Below are 17,481 nucleotides of genomic sequence, written 5' to 3' on the forward strand. Positions count from 1 at the left end.
ATATCATATCTAATATTTCTGTTGATGTTTTGTTTAACAACATACACTTACGTTTTGTCGCGCAATATGATGTCATAAAGACTATTTATTTAAGTATTCGACACTTTATGTGCTGATTGTCCAGCCTGTGTGCTAAATCACCATGAAAATTTAGGTCCTTCACATGGGAAATTATAATGTGAGTAAATCAAATTTTCTAGTTTTGGGTCAAAATCGCAAAAATCTAAGCCCACGTAAATGACCTGTTATACGGTATATCAATACTAATAAATGACAAACCTGGATAATAGCCTGATATTACAATGATGGCCAAGAAGTTGGGTGGTCAAAATGCGAGAAATCTTTCTCGACGTTAAAACGATGTGAGATGACAAATGTCACTTGAGTGAATTAACATGTAGAAATGCTGTCAATTACGAAAACTTTCACACATTGTGTTTTCCTTCAGGGGTGGTGGCCATGCATATTGAAACACTGGAGGCAGTCCACAGGGAGAGCAAGCGTCTACCGCCCATACAGAAGGTAGGCAGGGAAGCACACTATGGGCTACCATTGCTATAAAGATATGTCTCAATATTCATCTGAATTAGAAAATATGTAATAACAGAAAGGAAAAAACGCATATACTTGCCAAGGATTGGTTCTGATTTATCTTTAAGATTGGCTTGCACTTCTGTGTAGCGGGAAATTCACTGCAATTGAATTTTTCGACTTTTTCGCCTTCCCTAATGAGGGCATTTATCATTACAGAGAATATAAGTAAACAGCACAATAAACTTGAGGGCGAAATGAACACTGGGCAGAAATGAATTTAACTGTTGAAGGGCAAAATATCTCCCCGTATACAATATCTTACCAAACATTTACACTCCTTAGATCATTTTATTTTACGTTCAAAGCCTAAGATAATTCATGTTGTACATTTGTAGCCAAAGATCCTGAAGCCAACCTTACTGCCAGGAGAAGAGGTGGTGATGGACGGTCTGAGGGTGTACCTCCTCCCCGACGGTCGAGAGGAGGGCATGGGGAGCAACATGGGGGGACCCAGTCTACTGCCAGCCGAGGGGGCCATCTTCTTAACAAACTACAGAATCATCTTCAAAGGCATCCCTTGTGACCCTCTTGGTAAGTTATGGGTTAATAAATGTCTACTATATTTTTTTATTTATTTTTTATGAGTTTCAATTGGTCAGGGTTCTTTAACCCGAGACCAATCATATAGCTAGCCGTTTGCCTTCAGTTTTGCTATGACATATTCCAGGGGTGTAGAGAGCGAAAGTGAGTATAACCCCTTGAGTATTGAGGATGAAATTAGGTAAGCTTGTGACCAAAATGTAGCACTGGTACATACAGCACATTTACTATTTTTTGTCTAAAAAAAAGAGATTAATAAATTGATACATCCCTCGTTAACTGTGTTACCTCCCTTGTTATAGCGTGTGAGCAGGTGGTAGTGCGATACTTCCCCGTGTTGACCCTCACTAAGTTAACTGTGTTACCTCCCCTGTTATAGCGTGTGAGCAGGTGGTAGTGCGGTACTTCCCCGTGTCGACCCTCACTAAGGAGAAGCAGATTAAGGTCCAGTACACTCCTCATATAGACCAGCTGCCCAAGGACGGCATCCAGATCAGGTCCAATATATTCCAGGTAGGTACTTTACATCAATGATGTTTCTCGGGAATGGTAGATCTAAAGATTTCAGGTAACCACTTAAAACTGGTGGTTTGTCTCGGGAATGGTAGATTCCAGGTAACCACTTACGTTGATGCTATTTCTCGGGAATGGTAGATCTAACAATTCCCAGTAACTACTTACATTGAGGCTTCGCCCTGAACTGTATTTCTAGTCCAAGTAGCCATTTGTGTTGACACTGTGTCTCAGGAATAGAAAACCTAAGCAGTGGAGGTAACCACTCATTTTGATACTTAATCACTAAAGGTATGTCTGACAAGTCGAACTAACCACCGTATAGATAGATATTTCTGTGGGGATGATGTTTTTTACAATTTCGCATATCAATAACATGATCGCAAAAAATATGATCTGTAGAATAATATGACAAGCTTATGTTTTGACAAGTCAAGCTAACTACAATATAGATGGATATTACTGCGGGGATGATAATTTCACAATTTTCGCAGGTCACGTGATCAGGAAAAATATGATCTGCAGAATAATATGACAAGCTGATGTCTGACAAGTCAAGCTAACTACCATATAGCTGGATATTTCCGCAGGGGTGATATTTTCGCGATTTCAAGGTTCAATAATGTGACTGTAAAAAATATGATCTGCAGAATAATATGACAAGCTGATGTTTAACAAGTCAAGCTAACTACCATATAGCTGGATATTTCCGCAGGGGTGATATTTTCGCGATTTCAAGGTTCAATAATGTGACAGTGAAAATATGATCTGCAGAATAATATGACAGGCTGATGTTTGACAAGTCAAGCTAACTACCATATAGCTGGATATTTCCGCAGGGGTGATATTTTTGCGATTGCAAGGTTCAATAATGTGACAGTGAAAATATGATCTGCAGAATAATATGACAAGCTGATGTGTGACAAGTCAAGCTAACTACCATATAGCTGGATATTTCCGCAGGGGTGATATTTTCGTGATTTCAAGGTTTAATAATGTGACCGCGAAAAATATTATCCGCAGAATTATATGACAAGCGTAAAAATGAGCCATGATAATAAACTCCATAACCGTAATGTTGTCATGAAATAGCAAGTATGTGGTTATGACGATTCATAGACATCAAAAGTAGCACCAGACTATTTGACCCTGTATATGCTGAATGTCCCGTCTCTGTGCTAAATCACAGCAAAAACTTAGTTTCTTCACATGTCTAGATCGCAAAATTATAATCCTTGTAAATTGGATTTTCTAATATTGGGCCAATATCACAAAAAATTTAAGCCTGTTTTAATAACCCATTAACTCATGATTTCCTGAATGGTACATATATCTGTTGAAGTCTAGGTAACCACTTGAAGTCTAGGTAACCACTTGTGAATATGATAGTTTGTAAAGTTTGTAAGGTGTAATGGAATGGTGAAATGGTAATCTGTAGATGCCAAAATCCTGCACTGAACTATGAGATTAAGCTTTCTATAACAAGCTTCTGTTGATGTGTTTCAGCTGATGAAGATCGCCTTCGACGAGGAGGTGAACACGGAGGATGTTGACGCCTTCAGAAAGCTCTCCAACAAGTACCGTAACCCTAACAACGTGTTCAACACCTTCGCCTTCTCTGGCCAGACGTTACTCCAACCGACACCTCTGCACAAACACAAGGAGAAAAATGCCTCTCTTAAGTAAGTTCCCATATACATGGCTCTAAATGATGGTCATGTTATCAATGATGTGAGTAGTGAAATCTGATGGCAGAAACTATCCGAAAGTCAACAGCTCAACCTCATAAAGTATTAGGTTAATAAATGATAGGGTTGCAACGATACATTAACATGACCATACGATACGTATCACGAACCTGCGGTCACGATACATATAGTAACAGTAGAAGAAAAGAAAAAAGATCAGTTGCAAATTTTTAATGGCAAATTCACAACAAGAAATAGACTTGGTCCAAAATGGGCATGACTTTAAAGTTTCACACTATTCCCATCTTTTGATGTGCATGCCAAGATGGAGCTCTCACTCGCCATCTGGGAACGGATATGTTTAGACTAAATTTTAAAAAGCCGGAAAATATCATAGGTGTATCGCGACCTCTAAAAAATATTGTGTTTTGTACCGTATTCAAAGTAATACATTTTCATTCACCTATTTTAAGAGAGTAATGTTGTAAAACCTTGTTATACTGCCACCATTTGTCCAGTTGATTTTTGGCGTAATAAAGAGGTTTGGCGATATACATAATGGCACTTAGTGACGTAACTAATGATCAAATGGCATTATAACATGGCCTTCCTGGTTTTTAGTTGTACATGTCTATGATATAGTTCTGAAATAAATGTTTTTTCTACACGACAAAATCATCTTCTTACAGACATTTCGCTAAGAAAACATTAATAAAAACGGTACGGAAGGCTGGTATAAAGCCCAAACAGTCGGGAAGGAAACCCAACAAGTATGTGCTTCCTACTCCTCCTCAGCAGCGACGGAGTATAGCCTCGCGATCATCTGCGGCAGGATCAGACAGCGAATCTGATCGCCCGCCAAGCGAGCTCTACGATGACCTATCAAGTATGTATAGCGTTAAGACCCTATAAAGATACTTTGAAAGTAAACTTGTCCGTTTTTGAAGGGAGACTGATTCACATAACAAATTGATTTGCTTGTTTTTCAATTTTTTGTTTACACATACTGTTCAATAACTTGACATTTCAAAAAAAAAGAAAAATTATTAATTGTTTCAATTACAAACATGAATATTCTGTTTACCAGGAATTTTTCATTGCAGTTAAGCTTTTGCCTTTTTCACCCTCCCCGATGAGGGCGAATTTATCATGACAGCGAATTTCAATTCACGACATTTAATATATAGTTATTACATATGAAGGGCAAAATTAACACTGGGAGAACATGGATTTTATTGGAAAACAGTGAATATTTGACTGGGCGAAAGTATCCCGGTATACATTATGTATTTGAGGTGTCCAATATTAGAACAAATTTAATGGCTTTAAACCAACAATTTATTTGGAATTGGAAGGGCCCTCCGGCAATAAAGTCTGTCGCATTTTCAGAGTGTAAGGCATATATACTCAGTCACTGACAGTTGCCGAATTTTGTATACGAGTACCTCTTGGGATGGCAGAGTGACACTTTCTGAAATACAGTGTGATGTCCAATGTTACACATTTGTGTGCCTTTGTTTAATTTCGATACTTGAGTTTGTTCAGAGGTTGAAATCGTTGATTCTTCACAATGTTTGCATTGTACAATAAATCCCTGAAAATGGAATTCATTTGTATTTATGTTGGGTAGCAAAAACTGTATACCGGGAAATTTTCACTGCAGTTTAATTTAAGGCTTCACTATGAGGGCGAATTATCATTACAGTGAACAGCTGTAAACAATATAATATACATTGTAATTAAACATTAAAGGCAAATTTAATATTAGACGAAAACAAGTTTTATTGTCGAAGGGCAAATATTTGACTTGGCAAAAATTTCCCGGTTTACAGTAAATCTTTACAAAATAAGTAAATTAATATCTCTTGTTCATTTACAACGAGCAAATATGGAAACAAAACTCGTTAAATATGACAAAAATTACTTTCTTTTCAGTTATAGACGAGGCAGATTTCCCCCTGAATTTGGCCGCTGACCCCAAGTTCCTGGAGAAACTGATGACCAGGCCCGGCTACAATGATTACAAACGTCTCGGCTTCGGGGATCTGATGAGCGGCGGTCAGACACTCAGGACGAGGACAGATCTGTTCAGAATCAGTACTGTCAATGCCAGCTATTCAGTCTGTCGAAGGTAACCAGATGAAGTATTGCCCTCTTGCAGCCCTCTTGTATCCTTGATACTGCAGGGAATACGCTCACTTTCACTCTTTGCATCCCTGGACTATGTCATAGCAAAATTGAAGGCTCAGTGTGCCCCACCTTGTGAAGAGACAAGAAGACTAGTTTGATTCTTTAATCAAAAGAATCTGTTGATCTCATAACGGTAAAACTGACTTGCTTTGAAGTCAGGTGTTGCTCCTCTGTAATCTTCAAAGGACAGGTTTCAGCCTTGTGATAGGTCAGGTGTTTTTTTAACCCGAGACCAATCATATAGCTAGCCGCCATGCCTTCAGTTTTGCCTTCAGTTTTGCCTTCAGTTTGCTATGACATTCCAGAGGTGATATCCTGGAGTACCGAGGATGGCCATCCTAATAATAGACGCTCCTTTTACTATGTCAAGATAAAAGACAAAGATTTAAGGTTGTGTTACAAGTCAATGTCACGTACTGTTCACTGCAGTAATGTGGAGGTCGTTATGGCGATGGCACTTGAGAAACAAGTCAAAGCTTCATTGTAATAACGATACGGCTAGTTATGGTAATTTTTATGCTGATTTATCATGGCAGAATACATTTTTTTCGAAATTGGTAATATGCAGCAAATCATTCCCATTACTTATTTTAACACACTCGTATTATAAGGCGTTATCAAATTTGGACAGATTAGCACATTGCTGAATTGGCGCGCCAACAAAATATATAAAAATAGAAAACAATATACAGGAATTGCATTGCACACAATAACAATTCAGCGCAATACTTTAAAGTGTGAAAAGGGCTAAAATAAGAGTACCGCTTAAATTTGTCAATTTACAGTATATTGGCCTGGCTCTAAGGATCTGTCAAAAATTCATAAATAACTGTTGAAATTGTTGACATTCACCCCTATGTAGCTTGAGTAAACTCTTCCATGCTTTGATCTGGATGAGTCCATTATGGCCTACAGTGGTGAAAGGGTTAAAATGGAATTTTCATAGTTTTATCAGAGACTGAAATGATCAGTTTGCATGTTATTAATTATAAGATTTATTATAATTGTGTTTCTTTCCCTACAGCTATCCTGCCCTCCTAGTTGTGCCGGCATCAGTGACAGATAACAGTATACGCAAGTTTGCCCGCACTCATAGGCAATCGAGGTACGCAAAACGCCGTGTCTTACATCGTGTCAAAATATTTAGCTAGTAGAAAAATCTTTAATTGTGTGTCTTAATAGTTTTGTAGAACATCTTCCGAGAAACTCGATGAATATTGTACATTTATTGCCCTGAAAGTAGGGTGATATGAAGGTTTGTTTCCTGAATTGAATCGTATGATTCACCGAAGGAAACCAACTCTCCTATCTCCCGGGATACTACCAGAGCAAAATAATGTTTATGAAAAAAAAACTTACAAAGAGAGAATATATCATTTATCACGTTTGAACTTTTTTTTTTTTTTTTAAATTTCTCCAAATGGCAAATATTCTGCAAATAATAAATGTGGGACTCAGAACTGGGTACACACAGCAGGGAGATATAGCATTGTAGGACGGTTATATGTTAACCGTTGCGTTTGATGAATATGCATTCAATACATTTAATTTTTCAAGTCTTATATCACAACATGGATCATATTATTTGTCTTCATCTAAAGATAATTTTTTATCAGCCTACACACAAAGATGAATAATGAAATTAGATTGACCAGTTTCATTTGTGTGACAGGTTCCCTGTGATAACGTGGCGCCACCAGAGAACCAAGGCCCTCTTACTTCGGGCGAGTGGCTTTCACAGCCGCGGTCTAATGGGGATGCTCAAACCAGAAGGTGGCTCAGGTTTGTAAACTTAGAATATTCCCAGTTCAAAAATAACAGCAGATAGGCGTGTACAAAAGTGAAATAAACGTAAATACTGTGTATCAAGAATTTTTTGTCGCAGTTTAATTTTCGACTTTTTTGCCATTGGTAATGAGGGTCAAATTTATCATTACAGCGAAAATGGGTAGACAACATTATATACATTGTGAATGGCGAAATTTACACTGGGCGAAAATTGAGTTTATTGGAGAAGGGGAAAAGTTTCACTGGGCGAAAATTAAATTGAGTTTATAAGAGAAGGATGAAATTTACACTGGGCAAAAATTATATCTGATTATAAGAGAAGGATGAAATTTACAGTGGGCGAAAATTATATCTGAGTTTATAAGAGAAGGATGAAATTTACATTCGCGAAAATTGAGTTTATGGGGAAAAGAGTGAAAGTGAAAGTTTCCTGGTATACAGTAGCACATTTACGTATGTAGTTGAAAAGATGTCATCCATTTGTATTCAGTAAACATCTCAAATTTCACGTGTTTGTTGGACGGAGATTAAGTATTACACGACACAATAAACTTACGCTGTCTGCAGTGTCAGGTAACCACATTTAGGTTGTATTGGTCATATAGCCTCACCCCAATGTTATTTTTATCTTGTTTAGACCACATGTATCCTCTAGCCGCAGGCATGAGGGTAAATATCGGTAATAAATGCAAACAGAAATAATAATAAAAAAGAAGTAGAAAGAGATAGAAATATGAAGAAAAGAGCTAGTAAAAAATTTTAAAAAAACTTTCAAAAGATAGAGAGAGGTCAAAGGAAACTTGGAAGATTTCCAATTGTAAACTGTTATAGTTTTGTTTGTCATTGTGGTATTTTTGTAGCATGGCAAATGTAACAGGCAAGGTAGCCATTAAACTCTGCGCCAGGACATCTACAGTAAGTTATTGCAATAAATTCATATCTGGGCAGATTTGTTTGAAGACCAGAAGAGGAAAAGTTGTCATAAATATTACATTTTACAGGATCTGAAAGTGTGTATGGGTGTTCACAGGTACATCGGGAGGGGAGCCGTCTACCAGTCTGCAGCAGGAACGCTACTTCTCATCCATCGTAGGGGCAACACCCAACAGTGGGCGTGTCTACCACCCCTCGTGTAGCGACTCCCTCACTAGTCTCGACTCGCTTATGATGGTGGAACAGCCGATCACATTGCCCGACACTCCAGACTTGATGAGGCGTGCAATTAAGACTGGCAGCATGGTGAAACCAAAGACCACCTGTAAGTAACACCTGCTAATGAACCCTGTCAACTCGTAATAATTCCACAAGAATTGTGTATTACATTAACTCATTCACCCCTGAAGACACATTTGAACTCTTCCAATTCAAAGGTTGGAATAGATCATTATGAAATTTCAGGGTGAATGAGTTAAAGGGATATTGTGTTATTAAACTAAGGGGTATATAAGTGCCAGATATTACATACACAATGTACATGTGGATGTATTTATTGAAGATAACTTTTTTTATCTACGAAAGGGATGTTCTATGGATACTAGTCTTCCTCTGTAATATGACCCTGTATGTACTGTATTTATCCTGCAATAAGCCCAGGAAACCAACACATAATTTCCCTTTCAAAGTAGGGAGATTGGCTTACTAGCAGGTTGTTGAAAAATTATTTGTGTGCATCTCATCTAAACTGAAATGAATTTGGGTGGGCTTATTAGCAGGCATGAGCTTATTACCGAACATATACATTAATATGCAGTAGATCAAATTGCTTTCTGTGAGCTATCTGTAATATGTTTCACAAGACCGTCATACCAAACTTAACATGAAAGGGATTTATATGAACAGGCACTAGCTATACATGTATATAGTCTACGTGTGCAGTTACACACATGTACATGTGTTTGTGTAATTAGAGGGTACACATGTGTATAGAGAGAGTCATGTACGTGTGTTTGTGTAATTAGAGGGTACACATGTGTATAGAGAGTATTTGATTGTAGCTTCATACTTTCTATAATGTGTGAGAGAGTATATATATTTTGTGTATTAGATCATTATTTATTGTCCGTAATCTGTTGATAATATTTCGTTTAAACACGAATATGTTGACTAAGTATATTTGCATAGGTACTTCTTTTGATAGTGTACCAGACAAGATTTTGCTTGTACATTGTGTTGATAGCTAAGAATCTTTGTTTCAGTTTTGAAGGACATAGGTAAAGATCTCCTCCATGATGCTTTCCCCGTTCTATTCTCAGCTTCATCTAAAGTTATTTTGTTTTTGTATTATTTTATCGATTAATTTTGTTTTGTTCATAAATGCTGCAAAATCTCTCCTGTATTCCCCTAGTTAACCACTGGTATTTGTTTTGCTGAGGCTGTGTGTCTTGACAGGATTCCATAATTTGTTTAACCTCCCAAAAATGAGCTGTCTAATAAACATCATCCCAAAAAAATGGCAATTAATGAGTTGAAAACCACTGTTAAATCTAACCACAGGGATTACACACAAATTCACCCGTTCAATAAAGATGGTTCTATTTCTAAAAGAGTTCTGGGAAGTGCACGTTAAGTCTAACACATCTATTTTGTTGAAAGCTGAAGGTAAAATATTTGTTGTACATGTTATTGGCAAAATTTACAAGAACATATTTGTAGCAGTTTACATTTATCCACATCAATAAGGTACACATCTCACAAGACAGTTAAGTTATATGTATATATACAATGGGATTTGTCACAGTCATTTCGCTACATGCACGAAGGTTTGTGCTATATTTGGTGACAATTTGAGCGCTATATTAGGTGACAATTTGAGTGCTGTATTTGGTGACAATTTGAGCGCTGTATTTGGTGACAATTTGAGCACTATGTTTGGTATCAATTTGTGTGCTGTATTTTGTGACAATTTATATTCTGTATTTTGTGACAATTTGTTTGCTGTATTTTGTGACAATTTGTGTGCTGTATTTGGTGACAATTTGTTTGCTGTATTTTGTGACAATTTGTGTGCTGTATTTGTTGACAATTTGTTTGCTGTATTTGGTGACAATTTATATTCTGTATTTTGTGACAATTTGTTTGCTGTATTTGGTGACAATTTATATTCTGTATTTTGTGACAATTTGTTTGCTGTATTTGGTGACAATTTATATTCTGTATTTTGTGACAATTTGTTTGCTGTATTTGGTGACGATTTATATTCTGTATTTTGTGACAATTTATATTCTGTATTTGGTGACAATTTGTGTGCTGTATTTGGTGACAATTTGTGTGCTATATTTGGAGGTCGATGGTTTTTGTGTGTCACACGGTGAACTGTGTTCGCATGTTTAATTATTTGATTTTCTTTTCCATGAGCGTTTTACCTTTCTTGAGCGACAGCATTGTTGTGTATGTGTTCGTGTGATTACCCACTGTGTTTACCATCTATGATTACCTGCTCTGAATACCCACTAAACTACTTCTCACATTTCTAGTTCTACAAAAACCATGACAAAAAAAAGTAAATTTATTTCACCTGGAGTAACCAAATTTGGTGTACACGACCATCTTGGGATGGCTGAGTGCAAGAACTAGGTCACTGTGACCTATGACTAGACCTTTGACCTTTACTTTTGAAAAAAATTGTCCTGGGCATATCTTCTTTATTTTTTCACCTCAAGTATCCAGATTTTGTGTACAAAAACATCTTGGGATGGCAGAGTGCAAGAAGCATGTATCAGGATACTTTCCTTACAGTAGGTACATCCTGACATAAGTGTTCTGTTTGTTAAATATAGAAATCATTACTGGTGGGGGACTATGGATTGCCTTGCAATACTTTGCCTTGTTTCGCTGCAATTGTGTTTCTTGATGTTTTTTTCTGATTATATATATATAGCTAGACAAGTGTCCCTTCAGGTTGGTGTCTTTGGTTCTGTATAGCAAGTCCAGTGATCCTTTTAGGGGGTGGAGAGGGGAGGGACATTGGTTGTATCTTTGAGTTTTGTATGTCTAGTGGAGTGTTCCTGTACAGGGAAGGAGTATGTCATTGGGTTTACATAGCTAGTCAAGCGTCACTTTTGGTGTTGACACGTTTTTTAGTACTGTACAATTGTATATCTATTGAAATGTGTCACTGTGTATGTGTGTTTTAAGTTGCATGCCTTTCAAATTCTGATTTCTTTAATTCTGCGTGTATTTAAAAGGCACTGGTAATGGTTACAGGTTTACAGACTTACTGTGTTTCCTTTATGTAACTCTAAAAACTGAAGAGTTCCTTTGAATGTTGTGAATTTCTATTTTGAGATTTTCCTGTGAATGGAGAAATGTTGTAATTCTGTTTTCTCTAGCTAGTGGAGACTCACTTTGGACAGCATGTTGTAACTATTGTTTGTGGACTCCATAACGATAATGGTTAAGTGTTGTAACTCTCGTTTTTCTTTGTGTCCGTCTATAGCTAGTCGAGAGTCCCTTACTTCTATCCTCTCAGACACGGCCAGACGAAGTATGTTTTCCCGGGCTGTCAGCACTCTCCGGTCCAGCAGTTCTCGAAGTCATGGCACCTGTAGGTTTATCTTTGTTTACGCCTGTATAATCTGGATGTGCCGGAAATGCTTGCTCCACTCCCAACCAATTCTCCGCAAGCCTGCAACACACAAAACTTACAGCGTCCCTAGTTTCACGATGGTCTCCAATATGAGGTCGTTTTCAAATTTGAGGATTTTGGTTTCAAAGTAATGAAAATTTCAATTAAAAAAAAATTGGAATCGTTTGAAGATTTTAAAAAGTTCAAATTTGAGTGCATTCTGAAACTATGGGCAGGACAAGGCAACTCTTTGAAGTATGATAAAGTTACATTGAGGATCTCCTGCTATACAGAAGATTGTTTGTAAAATTGAGAAAAACTAAAAATTGACTACAAAATGTTTTAAACACTTTTTCCTCTAAAACCTATTTGCTTAAAGTAGCTGTACATGAAAAAAGTAGACATTCCAGGTCAATCATATCTATCAATGAATCTATTAGGTTTAAAAAAAATAAAAAATAAAATCTTAAACAAAACATTTTTCTGTGCTGTAATGACAGGAAACCTTGATATCTGGACATATATACTCATAAAAAAAATGATTTTACAATCAGAAACAAGTTTTCCTGACTTTGAGAGTCTTGATCTATCAAACATATTCGAGTGTTTTAAAGAGTTGCCCGTCCGTCTGACTGAACTTGGAGCATGTGTTCCATGGATTTCCACCAGAAAACACTGTATATTCTGTGTCACTGTGTCTGTACACAACGGGGACAGGAAGCATGACAATGTCTTGGGAACAGGTAGCAGTACAGATCGCAACCCGTATATTTACATTTCCACTGCAAGTTCCTATATAAGCATTACCATAAGATATTGCATTCATAGAGCTATGAATACAATTTCATCAGCATCATTATGAAGCTTCCCCTCCCACCTCGAATAACATGCACTGACGACACAGACACTTCAATATCGAAAATTTTAAATCGAAGATTTTAAACCTCAATTTAAATCTCTGCTCTGATAATGGTAAATGTAATACAAAAGTGTCCTTTGTGATCCTGCACTGGTATCTGATACAGGTATTCATGTATTGAATGAAGTCCTTTTTTATGGCATGTTTGATCATTTACCATCACTGTCATTGAACGGGTTGACTATTTACAGAATTCATGTCTAACAGCATTAGGATCTACACCAGGGAAGAAATAAATCTTCTCTACTGTAATTATTTTTCAGCTAGCTTTGATAAAACTATCTGAGATCTCCTACTTCAACTTTTTGCGAAACAGTACATAGTACGCCTCTTTTTTTTTTAAATACCTATTTTGTTATCTTCGTAAACCCTTTCACCACTGTAGACCATAATGGACTCATCCAGATCAATGCATGGTAGAGTCTACTAAAGTTACATAGGGGTGAAAGGGTAAAGTATTTGTTTTCCTAACTTTTGTAGTTTTCTATCTTCTGTTACTATTTATAATTTTTGACGTTTTGCGAAGATTCTGTCTCTATACTCTCGGCTGCTACTCTAAAGGACCTGCATCCTAGAATGTTTCATTGGTAGCTGGTGATACATTTGTAGCAGTAGCTGTCAATTATAGACTTCTTCATCGTCATTTGTCCATCTGGCCGAGGTGATGCAGGATTTGATCAGGGGTATTTTGGGAAGACCTTTTGGTTCCTAAGACAAATTGAAAATAAAAGATAAATTAGCTCAAAGATTCCTTAAAGGAAATTTAATGAATTTGGAATGAAATTTTTACAAAATGTGTTTTATCGAAGATCGGCTAATTGGACTGAAAGTTTCAGGTGTTAGGTAAATTCTTACTGTATTTAAATAGATCCTTTTCAAAAAAGTTGACTAAATTGACCTCAACCTGATCAAATCCTGTTATTTTTGACTTGGTATGTACAGGATCATAGACTTCATTTCATGGGACTGGACTTAAACTGGTAATTATTCAAGTTTGTATCTTAATTTGGATGGTGTATGAAATAACATGGGTTTCCAACAATGATTTTGGAGACAATTTACAATATATATGATACACTGATATTTGTATTGGTAAACCAAATCATACCTTCTAAGCTTGAAATGCAACACAAATTGCAAAATTAAAATGTACTTAAAGGTTTCTGAGAGTGGGGAAAGAATCATTTCCCAAATATAGCTTCTAAATTTGCAAACGGGTGTAATTTACAGGGCGGTAAGTACCCTTTGTAAACCAGATGTCCGTAACTAGCCACATTTCACGGTAAATAATTCGGGGGACCTTTACAATAGACCGGTCACCGGTCAAGAATAGTTCAAGTGGTCAGAGTATCTTGACGCTGGACAGAATGGCACTGGTCAAGAGTGGTCTTGGTACAGATCACCCTTTTAAGTATGACTAAGTTTGATAGTAACCAGAGGGTGCTGCCTTCCACTTAGTTTCATTCTTAGAATATCAGACCCTTGTCGTTCCTAGGACTGCATGTTAATAGTTAATAGAGCCGGTCTTTAAGAGATCATAGGGCATCCCCAAACAGCTCTCTAGATGCATGTTTTACAAGGAAAGTACCAGTGTGCTTGGAATTCATAAGAAGGAGATGTTTTTTTTAACATTGTAATCTCCCGTCGCCATTCGCTGTATGATGACTGTAAAACAGGCATGTCTGTAGGAGAAGCCTGAAGATGAGAACCACATTTTTCCATTAATACACAATGTTTTTTCTATCGTTTTTACAAAATTTAAGTTTTGCAGGAAATATATATGGTTACAGTTTTTGCTATTGGTTACTCATAATAATCCATGTATTTACTAACCTTTTTACAATGTATTTTTCTACACATTCTATTTCAGTGTATGGCGGAACCCTGTTCATTCCGACATTCAGTATACATGATTTCTTGGTTCCTTAATAAACATCAGGAATGCTTATAGTCTTAAGTAAACAGATAGCCAATTAACTGTAATTTTCAAATTAGCCGATTAACTGTAATTAATTTGAAAATTGATTATCAGAATTCTCTGAAGGAAGGCTATTGAATTCTTAAATAGTATGACTGGTGTACAAATATGAATTATACACATTATTAGGCATATCTCTAACAGTGTTGAGGTATTGCTAACTTGAAATAGTACAAGTATGGTGAAATGTCTGAACACAGTGTGTGCTAGGTCGGACGTTTTGCTACTTGTACAGGTCAATGTTTGTTTTTGATGTTCTATTTTCTGTTTTTTGATTACTCAGTTAATTTACAGCTTATTTTGATTTCAATTTCAATGACATAGAGAGTCGAAATCAACATAAGGTTGAAATAGGTTCTTCATGTTTCCACGTGCATGTTAAAAACCATATATTCATAATGAAATCTAATTTTATCAGTTTCCTTTCAGTTTTATCCAAATTTAGTTCCATCTTTTGAATTTGTTATTTTATATTTCCAATTAGCCAATTCCTACATTGTATAACACCCAAGGTAGCTATCATATGATTGGTTGATTCCTACATTGTATAACACCCAAAGTAGCTGTCATTTGATTAGCTGATTCCTACATTTTATAACACCCAAAGTAGCTATCATTTGATTATAGCCAATTTCTACATTGTATAACACCCAAGGTAGCTATCATTTGATTGGCTGATTCCCAGTTATATAACACACAGTAGCTATCATTTGATTGGCCAACATACTCAATAAGGATGCTCTACACATCGTTCATTTTAGATGAATCCAGAATGAAAGCGTTCAGAAAGTAAGACGTCGTGCCCTCACTGCAATGTATATAAGTCCCTTTCCATACGTAAATGTAGCAATGTGTTGGTGAATGTGTATGGGAATCAGTGGGGCTGCCTGCTCATGGACTATACTTGTTATTTATATGCATAGTTGCCATGCTGTGTGTACTGTACATGTCTCATATCATTTTCACCAGTTTATGCAGTATGCAGTGTGGTTAGCTATTAACTGTAATGTGTGTGACACAACAGAAATGGTGTCTGAGATTAAGGCCCATCAGACAGATGTATACAAAGTGCCAAACAAAATGTAGTATGTGGGTATGGTAGAGTGCAAGTGTGTATGGCAATTTTTTTTTTTTTTTTGTGGCAATAAGTTACGGAAGATGTACCAGGCTGTATATATATATAACCTATGAAATCATCAGAGATTATGCCAGAGAACCAAAGAATTTATATTTTATGAAAGAGCACAAGAGACTTTATTTTGTATCACAGGACCAGAGACTGTAAATTGTTACTGGGGATTATATATATTGTAGGAAAAATTCCAGACCACAAATATATTGTAAAAAGAAAACAAGCAACGATATATAACAATTACTACAGGCTTTATTTTGTATGACGACTACCAGAGACTTTATATTGTAGGAGCACCAGACGCCATATATTTTCCATTCACTACTAGAGACAACATAATGTATGAGAGCTAATAAAGACTCCTTTTTGTGTGAAGATCAGTATTGGAGTCTATAGTTGGTATGAAGACTACGAGAGACTATGTATTGTTACTTGAGAGACTATACTGTGTGAAGAATTGGAGACTGTTAATCTACTGTACAAAGAGAACTAGAGTACATGCTGGAGAGTACATGTAGGGACTATCAGGAATGTTATCGTTATATACCCAGGCATCATATATATAAGGTGTGGTTCACTGGAGTATAAACACATTGACATGCTGCACACTTACATATACCTACATACGAATTACCATATGTGTGTTTCAGTCCTCACCCTACCTCGGCGATCACGGTCACGAGCTGGCTACTGGCAAAGTATACTGTTTATATCCGTCAGGCACCCTGGGAATGATGCATGTCTGACTTATGTGATCATACACACGAGTCTTTCTCACCTCCCTCACAGAAAACCGTCAAGGGAGATAATCTGCTGTCAGTGAAAACAGGGAACTCAAATCAGCTCTCTTCTGATAGTTTAATTTGATATTAAATCCTCAAACATAACAGAATATCTGTAATCAACAGTGAAAAAGAAAAATATCAAAGTTAAAAATATGGTGATTTATGTGGTTGAAAATTAAAAAAATCATTTTTTTTTTTTTTTTAATTTAGATTTGTTTTCTCTGCGTGACGGTTTATGTGAGTTGATTGGGGTTGAATGGCTTGTTGTGCCAGTATTCCGGTGCTGCTGTACTAACCACACCTATTGACTGAACCATATATAACTAACACATCCCCAAAATCAGAGATTTGAGGGTGAATATCTATAAAATATGAAATTTATACTGACTGAACCATAATAGATAAATAACAAGCTCAAAAATTTGTGAGATTATGTTGGTTTTTTTATCCCCGGCTTACACCGAAAAGGGGGATATTAATTTGGGTTTGTTCGTCTGTCTGTCTGTCTGTCATGCTTCGTTTCCGTAACTACAACAAATGTTAACCGATTTTCTTCAAACTTGGTCACAGTGTTAAATACTTTAAGGGCTCGGCCAAGTTCGATGACCACTTTCAGCGGACCCGATTTGGCGGAGTTATGGCCCCTTGAATAACGAAAAACATCATTATCTACTGTGTTTTGTTTCCGTGCAATAACTACAACAAATGTTAACCGATATTCTTCAAACTTGGTACCAGGGTTAAATGTCTTAAGGGTTCGACCAAGTTTGATGACCATTTTCAGCGGACC

The 17,481-nt window shown here is 36.6% G+C and overlaps 1 protein-coding gene across 1 annotated transcript in view; it reads left to right on the forward strand.

Moving 5' to 3' along the window:
• LOC110459916 (myotubularin-related protein 13-like) overlaps positions 1–17,481 on the forward strand; it is a 73,721-nt gene that overhangs the window by 40,605 nt on the left and 15,635 nt on the right. Inside the window, exons 21-32 of the mRNA XM_021512423.1 lie at positions 449–522; positions 930–1,125; positions 1,514–1,647; positions 3,154–3,329; positions 4,025–4,221; positions 5,271–5,466; positions 6,550–6,630; positions 7,198–7,307; positions 8,344–8,571; positions 9,509–9,523; positions 11,749–11,856; positions 16,557–16,604. Coding sequence (XP_021368098.1) covers positions 449–522; positions 930–1,125; positions 1,514–1,647; positions 3,154–3,329; positions 4,025–4,221; positions 5,271–5,466; positions 6,550–6,630; positions 7,198–7,307; positions 8,344–8,571; positions 9,509–9,523; positions 11,749–11,856; positions 16,557–16,604 — 1,563 coding nt within the window. The remainder of the gene's footprint in view (positions 1–448; positions 523–929; positions 1,126–1,513; positions 1,648–3,153; positions 3,330–4,024; positions 4,222–5,270; positions 5,467–6,549; positions 6,631–7,197; positions 7,308–8,343; positions 8,572–9,508; positions 9,524–11,748; positions 11,857–16,556; positions 16,605–17,481) is intronic.

The sequence above is a fragment of the Mizuhopecten yessoensis genome, unplaced genomic scaffold, assembly GCF_002113885.1.
Source record: "Mizuhopecten yessoensis strain PY_sf001 unplaced genomic scaffold, ASM211388v2 scaffold10275, whole genome shotgun sequence".
NCBI classification, from domain to species: Eukaryota; Metazoa; Mollusca; class Bivalvia; order Pectinida; family Pectinidae; genus Mizuhopecten; species Mizuhopecten yessoensis.